Below are 11,238 nucleotides of genomic sequence, written 5' to 3' on the forward strand. Positions count from 1 at the left end.
AACTCAACCCAAAAATATTTAAAGTCAGTTATTATACATATACCACTTCTCTGGTTGTGAAACTGTTTTTCCCCCCATTTTACTATAAATACATTGCTCAGTTGGGAAATAATAAAGGAACTTTAGATAAATAGGAAATTAGTGAAAAATTTCCCTTAGCATTAACACCCATTTATGATTTCTCTTCTATTTCTTGTAATATTTATTTTAATACAGTTGATTAACAAAAAAAGGTGTTTTCCCACTTTCCAGGATAAGCTATATTTTTATTCATTTCTACCTGGGGAATAAATTTTTATTTATAACTGAGCATATTGTGTTCTATAAAGGGAATATATTTACTTAACTCTTACAGTGTTCCAAGTTTTGGGGCCGTGAAAACTCATGTGGGTTTTACACTGAATGCTTGATTTAAAAAGTTACTTCTTGGTGTCTTCTTCCTTTTATGTAAAACAGGAATAATTTTATCACTGTAGTTAGACGGAAGATGAAAGGTGTGTGTGTGTGTGTGTGTGTGTGTGTGTGTGTGTGTGTGTGTGTGTGCCTTATTTCAATCCAGGGATGGATATGTGCCATGTGTTTAGTGTATAGATCAGTTTCTGACCTGTGTTAAGCATTCATAATTATTAGTATATGTCACAGTAGTTTAATAATGGCTGAGTTTATGAAATGATCCTGATTTGGCGTTTTGTCAGCACCCTTCCTTTGCTTCTCAAATGTGTCGTGTGGACTGGCTCCTTTCCCTCTTGTAGATGCAGATCACAGTTTAGAGAAAGCAGCATACAAACTAACTACTCCCCTGCCTCTCTCTGTCCTGATCTCTGTGCCTGATGGAGACAGGGAATTTTGGTATAGATGAGGGGAAGGGCTTCTGTCCACTTCAGCACTGTTTTCTCTCCCCTGTGAGTTTGCAAAGTTGTTGGAATAATAACATATTTTTGTTTTCTTCTTCTGTCTTTTAAAAATTCTTTGCCTCCATGAGGCAAAACAAATAAACAACAACAGTAAAAAACAAACAAAAACTATTCTGCAAGAAATGGTTAGTTTCTTTTTTTCTTGATAATTATCCAACTAATGTTTCAACTTCCACATTGGATGCTTAAAAATGTATATATCGAAGGGACCAGCAATTTGAAAACTGCTTCAGTCGCAAAACATGCTAGTTTGTTGATTGCTTAAATAATTTGTAGTGATTTAGCATGAGCCTATCACTTTATAGCCCAGCAATATTTTGTTTTTCTTGCCCTGCTCTGTTTTAAATAGTGTTCCAGTAGCAACCAACCTTAAAGTAGACACACTGGTGAGAGAAGGCAACAGAAAAATTTTTGACAAGGTCTCTTACTCTGTGATCTTTGACAAGCTCTGCCTAATATTTCTTAGCAATGTCCACTTCTTTTGGATTACTTTGTCCATTTCAAAGGCATCTGCTGATGGAGGGAAATAAGATTTCTGGCAATCTTAACAGGGATTTTTTTCAAAGCCAGTATCTTTCATCAACATTGGAAAACAGATTTGTGGCCCTCATGTAAGCATTTCATTTCTTCCCTGGAAAGGGGAACGCTTAGGCAGAGGGAGATAAGAGGAGCTGCCTTTGGCGGAGGGAATAGCTATGAACTAGGAATATTAGTGGAGAGGCCACACAGGTGGATTTTTTGAGGCTTCTGGAACAATTTGTCTCACAAACAATCAGACTTCTAAAAAGTGAAGGTGCAGCGTCCAAAATTTCGTGAAATTCTTTATTGCAAAAATGATGAATAAAACCAAAACAGACAAAGTTTTAATAACTCGGCAATTAGCCGGGCGGTGGTGGCGCACGCCTTTAATCCCAGCACTCGGGAGGCAGAGGCAGGCAGATCTCTGTGAGTTTGAGACCAGCCTGGTCTACAGAGCTAGTTCCAGGACAGGCTCCAAAGTCACAGAGAAACCCTGTCTCGAAAAACCAAAAAGAAAAAAAAAACAAAAAAACAAAAACTCAGCAATTGCATTGTTTCTGGCAGATTCTAATCAACACAATTTTTTAATACCTAAATTTTACAAATGAAAACTAAACAACTAAATACTTTTAATTTTAATGACTATTTGTATAATATTTTGCTAATATAAAAATCAAGTCAGCTGAGCAGTGGTGGTACATGCCTTTAATCCTAGCACTCAGGAGGCAGAGGCAGGCGGCTTTCTGTGAGTTCAATGTCAGACTTGTCTGCAAGAGCTAGTTCCAAGACAGCTATGGCTACACCGAGAAACCCTATCTCAAAAAAACATTAAAGAAAAAAACACCCAACAAGTCAGGATCAACTGTCTAAGTCATTCATTTTGTTAAAATGACCCACAAAGTTTAATTTATCGGGTTATTTCTTGGTAACATATTCTACTAAACATGAGCATGATTACAACAATTTATGTAAAGTAAAACCAAATTACTTTCTAAGTAATCATCAAACAGCAGAGAAATGTTAAAAATATTATTTCTATTTCTCAATGCAAATAGTTTTTCTAAAAACCTTTTAAGTAAGTGTAATCAATAAACATTTATAACACTGATTAGCCAAAATATAAAAATATCTCAAAAAATTTAAAAGTATAGTCATTACTGAAAATGTGGACAGGATTGAAAATAGTTTTCAGGATTATTCACATGTCCATTACTTTAAAAAGAATGCATCTCTATATTTTTCCCCCAGACGTGTAGGCATATACCACTATGTGCATGCACATCGCTATTTCCCATAATATAAAGATCTCATTTATTTCCATTTGTATAAAGTTTTATCCTCTTTCCTGGTAGTAATATGGATTTCCCTCTTGACTATCACCTTGCAGAAACATTACTTTTCATATGGTCACAATAGTCTATCTTATTTATAAATATTCTTTGTAAAGTATTTTACTATTTTACATCTCCACAAAATATATATTGTGTTTAGGATAATTTCCTTAGGATAGTTCCTGAAAAGTAAATGGAACACAAAATATTTTTAACAGACATCAACAAAATGATAAAAGTATAAATTCCAGTAATTTCATGTGCATAAAATTTATATAAGTATATAAAAACTCCTTAGAATAATATGAGAGGGGATAAAGAAGTCTTTCAGTGATTTCATTGAAAAGATTAGTAGCACACCAAAGGACGTTTACCTTCGCAAACTTTTAAAGGAGGTGATGGGGAGGACAAAGGAAGGGGCAAGGGCCGTGTTTACTGTTAGTCACACTGCCCTCCTCTCACCCCATCCCAGTTCTTTCCTTCCAATCTAGTCTTAGTTTATTTCCCCTGACTTGACGTTGAAGATGGTCCAATCTTCCAGATTCCAGTTGTGTAGGCCAGTGTTTCAAGAGCTGTCTTGTGATTTTTGAAATTTTTAATCAAGGACACATCAAGGGAGAAGATTTTAAGCATCGAATTGTCATGGAATTTTTCCAGGGTTTTACTTTGTGACTTTAGAAAATGAAAAAAAGGGAGTCTATAAAAAAATTCCCCACCTACTGCAGAAAGAACTTTTTTCTGATGAGGTTTGAGAGGGGCACAAATCAGTGTAATAAGACATTAGGAGTGGGGTAAATAGAGAGACTCATGACTGCTCCAGCTGCAGTGAATGAGAGACAGCAGAATGCTCAGCTATATATGGGCCCCTTATAACACACCCCCACCCCAAAGTTCATGGATCCTTGAGGAAGAAGAGGCAGAAAAATTCTGAGAGCCAGAGGCAGCAGACGCCCTAAATTAAGCAGTGCTTTCTATGTCTAACAATGCAATCACATGTATGAACTCACAGAGGTGGTGACATCATCCCTAAGACCTGTGCGAGTTCAAGCCAGAACAAATCCCAGTGGGGCGGGGTGGGGGGTGGGCATGATATTCTTTCCTCTGGAGTGGGACATGGAAGCCAGCTTGTGTAAGTGCTAATTCCGTGACTGTTTGGCCATAGAACAGAACAGCCCAGGATTGATGTTGGCAGCTTTACTGCAGGTGTGGTTTTCAATTCTAACAGTGTAATGAATATCTGTATGGATGTCCTGTATTCAGGATTCTAGAAGGCATGCATCCTGATAGCACCTTGACTTTAGGAACTCTGATTTTCAGAAATGTAAGACAATGAATTTGTGTTATATTGAGACATTCTATTTTTATCATTCGTTACATCAGTAAAAGAAACCCAGGGGATGTAACACTTGGTATTTATATTCCCTTTTTAATAAGTATTGACTTTAATTCCATTTATTATACATGAAGCTGCGATGAAGATTGGCTATAACAAAATGGCATATAGTAGATGGCTTATAAACAACAGAAATGAATACATCACAGTTCCAGAGGCTGAGACATCAGAGATACTCATGTCAGAAAGGTTGAGTTATGATCGTCACCTCTGATGCACAGATAGTGCCTTACAGTTTTCTTTGCATTGTGTGAAAAGACAACTTTTCAAGGCTTCTCTTGTAAGCACACTCATCCTACCCCAAGGAAGAGGAAGCAGAAATTTTGCAAGTCAGAGGGAATGAAGGACAGCAAGGAAAAAAGGCTTAGAAACACAGAAGGACTAACACACATGTGAACTCAGAGACTGTGGCAGCAAGCACAGGGCCAGCATGGGTTTGTGCCAGATGGGATACCAGCACTGAAAGAAGTGATCCCCATCCTAGAAGCTATTTCCATTTGTTTTCTATAACAGTGATTCAATTGGGACACAAACCTCTTAAAGACAGGCCCCAGCCCCGCAGTGGATGACCAACCCAACAAGAACTCAATGGCATCTTTGGAGATTCTTTGTCTCATAATACTTCCTCAGGGCATAGTTAAAAAACAAACATTATTTGTCCTTTGCATATATTTTATGGCTTCCACTTTTGTGTTTTCTATGGATTTTGGGTTTCTACGTGCAAACATGTATCTCCGCATCTATATGCTTTTTTTGTGCTTTCCTTTGGCTCTTTTTAATCTGTTTGTTTTTTCCTCTTCTGATTTCTTTTGTTTTGCCCTATTTTATTTTATCACTATTCTTTAGATTTCTCTTTGTTTTCAAGGAGAAACAGTAAGGGGAGTATATTTGGATAGGTGGGGAAGGGGAAAGGATCTTGGAGAAGGGGGAGGGAAAATAGTAATAAGAATATAGTTTATGAAAAAACTATTTTCAATAAAAGAAAAAAAGTATATTTGAAAGTTATAGGGAAGTTAAGGAATGGAGCCTCAAAGGGCAGACATTTGTGAAGCAAATATGATTTGAGAAAAAAATCTCATGCAAAACCAAATGCAATTATGTAAAAGTGTAAGTTAATATCAGAAAATCAGACATCAGAGCTTAAGGATTTCTGATAAGACACAAATTTCTTTCATTTACTTTCTAGTTCTTTGGAATCCAGTTGCTAAATTGCGAGCTTGGACAGCACATGGAGCTCCTGTTGGGCATATCAACTGACGCCACAATTTCCCATCTTTTCTATGAAACCAAGCGTGGGAGCAGAGCTCCACGGAGAACTGTAGCAGCAAGATGGCAAAGCAAGCCTCTAAGGAGTGGGCAACCGGGACACACCATTCGCTCGTGATTCTCCGCCCAGTCTACAGCCTGTGCTTCCGGCGGCGTGGGAGTGGCTTGCTGGTGACGTCACTGCCGTGCGCCAACGCGCTGCCTGGCGGCAGATTCAAACCGAAGGCCGGCCCTGGGGTCCGGAAGGAAAGTCGTTGTGTTCTCCCGGGTGAGGTCGTCCCCGCAGTCCCTCGGCCGCTGAGCCGTCCGTCCGCCGCGGGAGGCCGGACTGCGGCGAGCGAGCGCGACCAGCCGCGGAGATGGCGCTCTCCACCACCGTCTCGCAGCGGATCAAGCGCAAGGCGCCCCGCGCCTTCCTCAGGCGCACCTTCAAGCAGAAGAAGCCGCACCTTCGCCTGGAGACCGGCTGCGACCTCCTGGTGAGTGGCGCTCCTTGCCGGGCCCGCGACACGCCGGGGACAGGCCCGGCCTGCGTCTCTTCGGGCCCGGTAGCTAGGGCGGGCGGCGCCCCGGGACCGGGGAGGTGGGGGTGGGATGGGTGGTGCGGGGGTCGGGGGACTCGACTGCGGAAGACCCGGGACTTTTTAAGGGAAGACTGTCAACCAGGACACTGACCCTTCAGCGGAAGCCCTGCCCCTTATTGTTTCCAGGAATAGCGCTTCATTCAGAACTCTCTGGCATCGTGATTAACATGTGTTTATATATATACATATATACATATATATGTATATATAGTGTCTATATGTATATCATCTATCTATCTATCTATCATCTATCATCATGTATGTGTCTATATGTATATATCCCTATCTATCTATCTATCTATCTATCTATCTATCTATCTATCTATCTATCTATGTATCTATCTATCTATCCACCTACCTACCTACCTACTTACCTACCTACCTCTTCTATATCTCAGGTGAATCATCTAAAGACAGATTTGGCCTCCTGCCTCCCCTAGCTCCTATATGATGGTACCCAATACAATACACTGTCGCTGCTGCACTAGGTCCCTTACTAAAGGTCTGCCTTCAAAAGTGATCATGTAGCGGCCGGATTCATTTTCCTAGACAGATGATAGAGCACTCTTAAAGTTTTTAACCTCTCAAGACTGTTGTTTGTCAAACTCATACTTGCCCGAAACTAAATGCTTTCCAGTAATTGGCCCCAGTCAAACAACTGTCTGTTTCTGTCTCGAAGTAGCTTCAGTGTGGGAACATTATGTCCCCAGGTTGACTCACAGGAGCACGGCCTTGCCCTCTGTTCTGAAAACGCATGCCTCTTTTCCAGATGAAGGTGCAGAACTGGAGTTATTTTCCCGTCTTCCCAGCTATTGACTTCTACCAGGGTTTCTGGTTTTTTTTTTCTTTTTTTTTTTTTTTTTTCCTTGAGACAGAACTTCCCATTGTAGCACTGACTGGCCTGGAACTCACTGTGTAGACCAGGCTGGCCTTCAACTCAGGGATCCACCTGGCTTTGTGTCTCAGTGCCGGTTTTAAAGCTGTGGGACATCCTCGTTTTAAGACTTACTTTGAAATCATTTTTATTTTTGAGTATTTGTGAGTGAAGATCATATTACGTAGGTGCCTGCAGAAGCCAAAAGACGTGAGATCCCTTGTATGTTGAATTCCAGGTGGTTGGGGGCTGCCTTACTATGGATGCTTCTTAGCAGCCTCCAGAAGAGCAGCCAGTGCTCTTAACCACCGAGCCCCGTCCCCAGACACTGTTTTTCTTCACTATTATAAAATTGTCTACTTTTTACATTTTTGGTCTCTAGAGCCAAAATATATGCCCCTCCCCCCAACTTGAAGGGTGCAGAAGGCTCAGTGTTGGTACTATATCATATTCTGGGAGCTGCCCATGAACCATAAAAGAGATCTTGTTTCTACTGTTAGTTTTTTTTTTTTTCTCATATTCTGTTAGAAAAGGCAACATTGCCGTTTTGTGTCCCCCACCCCCACCCCCCCACTGCTCTGGTGGTGGTTAAAGTAGCATAAATGAACTGGGCTTCTATTCTGTTTTTGTCTATTTGTTTTTGTTGGATCTTAGTATAGAAGGAAATCCCCTGACTAGGAGTATCCAGAGGTTGGCAGACCTTTTTTAAATAGCCAGTGTCTCCCCACCATCCTTTTTTTCTGCCCTGAAGTGACCTGTGGTTCTATGGACTCTGGGGGGACTCTAGGTGTCAGGGGAAAGCAGCGCAGTTGGAACAAGTCATGGCAGTGGTGGAAAAGGGAAGTTCCTTTGGTCCTTTGTTGCTCCCAGGTGATAGGTTTGTCTTCAGTGACCTTTGTTAAATGGTTCCTGTTTAGTCTGTTGTTAACTGATGCCATTTCTCTGCTTACTGTTTTCTGCTTTCCATTAACGTCATAGTCTTACCCAATAAAGTAGTCCACGTCATCCACAGTTCTTTCCACATGAAGCGGTATGTTTTATTCTTTTTATCTGAATGCCATACCAGTTAGTTACTGAGATGCTATCGCTGTTCCCAGCGTTGTTCATTTCTGATGGTGTCTCCCAGCATACCATGCAGCTTTATGGGGTGATTGTCCCAGTAGTCTGGGACATTACAGTCAGGAGCCTTTGTCTTCTTTGTTTAGCACAGTGCCCTGAATCTTCTGAGTCAGGTTATTGTTTAGAGTACTTAATAACTCATGTAAATAATAAAAGAAATAAAATTAGGAAAGATACTTTTTAGCTGATGTGAGTAGCACCCTCACATGTGGAAGAAGCTGTGGATGAGAAAGTTCTGAGTAATAAATTTCCTAAAGATACATCATTTGTATTGTCCATAAAATATATGTTAAAATGGGTTCATGTATATATTTAACTTATGTATTATCTAATGGTACATATGCTCTGCTTCTAAAGATCCATTTGAACTTCTTACTCTTTGTGCATCGACTGGCAGAAGAGTCCAGGACGAATGCCTGTGAGAGTAAATCTAAAGTTATCCAAAAGGACCATGTGCTGGCTGCAGCAAAGGTAAAGCATGAATTCTCTGTTTAGGCAAGTTAAACTTTAGGTTACTACGATGGCTATCATCTTTGATTCAAATACTTTTTAAAGATTTTTATTTTGAAATGCCTATAACCTGATGTTGTGCAAGAAGAGCTGAATGGTAGTTAGAGAAAGTTAGAAAAGTCTATGAGAAATGTACCAGTAAAGAGGATTTTTGAATTTTATTTAACAACATTTTGGAAATGTATTTAAATACAGAACATATTCGGCATTTTCTAAACTTAAGAAGTACATGATTTTATAGTTCTCTTATTAATATTGCTTTGCACAGAGCAGTGCTCGGCTGGGTCACAAACCTACTTGTGATAGACAGCCAAGGCATTGTCTATGCCACAACAGTTTTATGGGACTCTTAAGTTCTCTTCAGAGAGAAACACCACAACTATTCAAGTCCAAATAAGTATTTTTCTGAAAGTAACGCAATAATTAAGAGCATGAAAAGCATATATAAGTGTTTTAAATTTGGACTTTTGTTTTTCTACTGTTTTATTGCCTTTATTATGCATCTGTGCGTGTGTATGTGTGTTTGTGTGTATGTATGTGTACATGTGTACACCTGTCACAGCATACCTGTGGAGGCCAGGGCAACTTTTGTCAATTGTCTCTATCTTGTGGGGTCAAATTCAGGTTGTCTGACTTAGCACTTAGTGTTGGTACACACTGAGCCAACCCATGGGACCCGAGGCCATTTTTCTTTTTAAACTGTAGTAGCTAAATTCCTGTAAACAGTTATTTTTATTTATATTTTTTGGAGATAATTTAGGCCTCATCCTCCCAGCATTTTTACAACGAAATATTTCCCTTTGTCTTATTTCTGCAACATTTAATGTTTTGAAAATAGTATATGAAACAAATTACTCAGTATAAGATGACCAGTCTTGACCTATAGCTGATATAATTCCAGCTTAATTGTGAGCTTTTTATGTTGCAATGGATTTATACTACTTTTTAGGGTTGTTTTTTTTTTTTAGTTTAAAAACATTTTTAATACCCTAGATCATTGTTTTGGAATCAACAGTTTTGATACTTTGATTGTAATTTGCAAGTTTAGTAAATGAAATGACTCCACTCCAGGTTTCCTGATCTACGGATGGTTCCTATTCACTGAGGGAAGTGAACCAAAAATCTAGGCTACTTACACTGCAGCTTGCTAGTGACTTATTTCCCATAGGTATAACATGTATCTTCACTTCCTCTCTTACAGCTAATTCTGAAGAAGAGCAGAGGTTAGAAGTCAACGCATGTTCAAGAATTATATGATGCGTTAATTTAAGTGGTAACAGATCATTGAGACATTTTTGTATGTGTCAATTTATATGGTGGATTATTAAAACACTGACTATAATAGCAATGCGTGAATTTTACTTTTAGGAATTATATTTTTTTTTTTCATTTTAAGTGACTTCTCGATTTTTTTCTTTGTCTGATATTGTGCTTAGTATATCAAAAGTGAAATCATACTGTACTGATAACTTCAAGAGATATACTCCTTAGACTTAAGATTATGTCTTTGGATTTAGCCAGAATTACGCAGTCAATTTAATTTCTGAGAGAAAACAGTATACATTAGAATATAGATACGTTTTAAATATGTTTATTTTTGATATATTCACAAAGCATTTCTGTCTAATTTTGTTTTTCACTAATAGTAACAGTAAAATTTCTCAGCTAGAAGATTGTAAGCATTAGCCAAGGTTTTTACAAACATGTTTCCCTATATAAACCATGAACAAGAAGTTCTGGAACAGCTGACCTACTTTCTTCAAATCATGGGCTTTAGTAGATAAGACATTCCCACAGCAGTTATTTGGAAGCTTATTGTATATTATACAATATTTACTTCTAAATTTTGTTCTGAGATAATTACAAATTGTGTATAAAGTTGCAAAGCTAATATAAACATATAGTCTACACTAGACACCCAGTTTCTGCAGTGGTTACATCTAACATATAGTGTAATATAGCAAAAACAGGATTTGGTAATTGGTATCTATGTAGCTCTCTGCTGTTGTATCATGCGTGCAGATTCATGGACTTGCTACAAGCAGTGTATAGCACTACCCCAGTACCACAGAGGTCTTCGTGGTCCAGTTACCGTGTTCTCTACCGGACCACCACCCATAACCAACTGTTCTCAGCTCTATAGTTTTGTCACTGAGAATATTATGTAAATAGAAGCATGTAAGAAATAAGCTTGGGAGATTTTTTTTTTTTCACTCAGTATAATATCCTTACGATCTGTTCAAGTTGTTATGTTTACTGCTGAATGGTTTGTATGTACCATACTTTGTATAACTGTTTGCTTATTGAAGAACATTTTAATTTGTCTGATTTGGGGATTATTATAAATAAAATTTTTGTGAATAGTTGTAAACATTTTTAAATGTATATGAGTTTTCATTTTTTTCTGGAAAGGATGCCTAGAAGTTTGATTCATGGGTCAAATGTCAAGTATATGTTTAGCTTCGAAAAGCAAACAAACTAAATGAACTATGGTAGAGTGATCATACTGTTACATTTTCACTAACAATATATGAAAGTAATTTTATTTGCACTCTAATGAGCATTTGGTTTTATTGTTTTAATTTTTAAATTTTAGCTGTTCTGACAGGTGTATAGTTTTAGTTTACATTGCACGGTGGCTTTTGTCTACATTGGGGCTCCTGTTATAAATTGCCATTTACTAGGGAGCTTATAAGCAAGTTTATTTCTGTCAGTTCTGCTGGTTAGA

The 11,238-nt window shown here is 38.5% G+C and overlaps 1 protein-coding gene across 2 annotated transcripts; it reads left to right on the forward strand.

Annotated features, from left to right (window-relative positions):
• The first annotated feature begins 5,608 nt into the window (after positions 1–5,608).
• On the forward strand, positions 5,609–10,864 carry Cenpw (centromere protein W). Of its 2 annotated transcripts, XM_050138189.1 has the most exons (3): positions 5,609–5,902; positions 8,358–8,471; positions 9,712–10,864. In XM_050138189.1, the coding sequence occupies exons 1-3, from the start codon at positions 5,783–5,785 to the stop codon at positions 9,736–9,738; spliced, it is 261 nt and encodes an 86-aa protein (XP_049994146.1). In that variant the 5' UTR covers positions 5,609–5,782; the 3' UTR covers positions 9,739–10,864. The 2 variants fall into 2 exon arrangements, with proteins under 2 accessions (XP_049994146.1, XP_049994147.1); XM_050138190.1 differs by lacking the exon at positions 9,712–10,864 and having other exon boundaries at positions 8,398–8,475.
• Positions 10,865–11,238: the final 374 nt, after the last annotated feature.

The sequence above is a fragment of the Alexandromys fortis genome, unplaced genomic scaffold (genome assembly GCF_014885135.2).
Source record: "Alexandromys fortis isolate MF-2015 unplaced genomic scaffold, M_Fortis_MF-2015_v1.1 scaffold_14, whole genome shotgun sequence".
Lineage (NCBI taxonomy): Eukaryota > Metazoa > Chordata > Mammalia > Rodentia > Cricetidae > Alexandromys > Alexandromys fortis.

Bases quoted from the DNA above. Each gene is read 5' to 3' on its own strand.
- Cenpw (XM_050138189.1), top strand. From the start codon at position 5,783: ATGGCGCTCTCCACCACCGTCTCGCAGCGGATCAAGCGCAAGGCGCCC. The intron at 5,903-8,357 runs GTGAGTGGCGCT...CTGCTTCTAAAG, and splicing joins AGACCGGCTGCGACCTCCTG to ATCCATTTGAACTTCTTACT. The intron at 8,472-9,711 runs GTAAAGCATGAA...CCTCTCTTACAG, and splicing joins ATGTGCTGGCTGCAGCAAAG to CTAATTCTGAAGAAGAGCAG.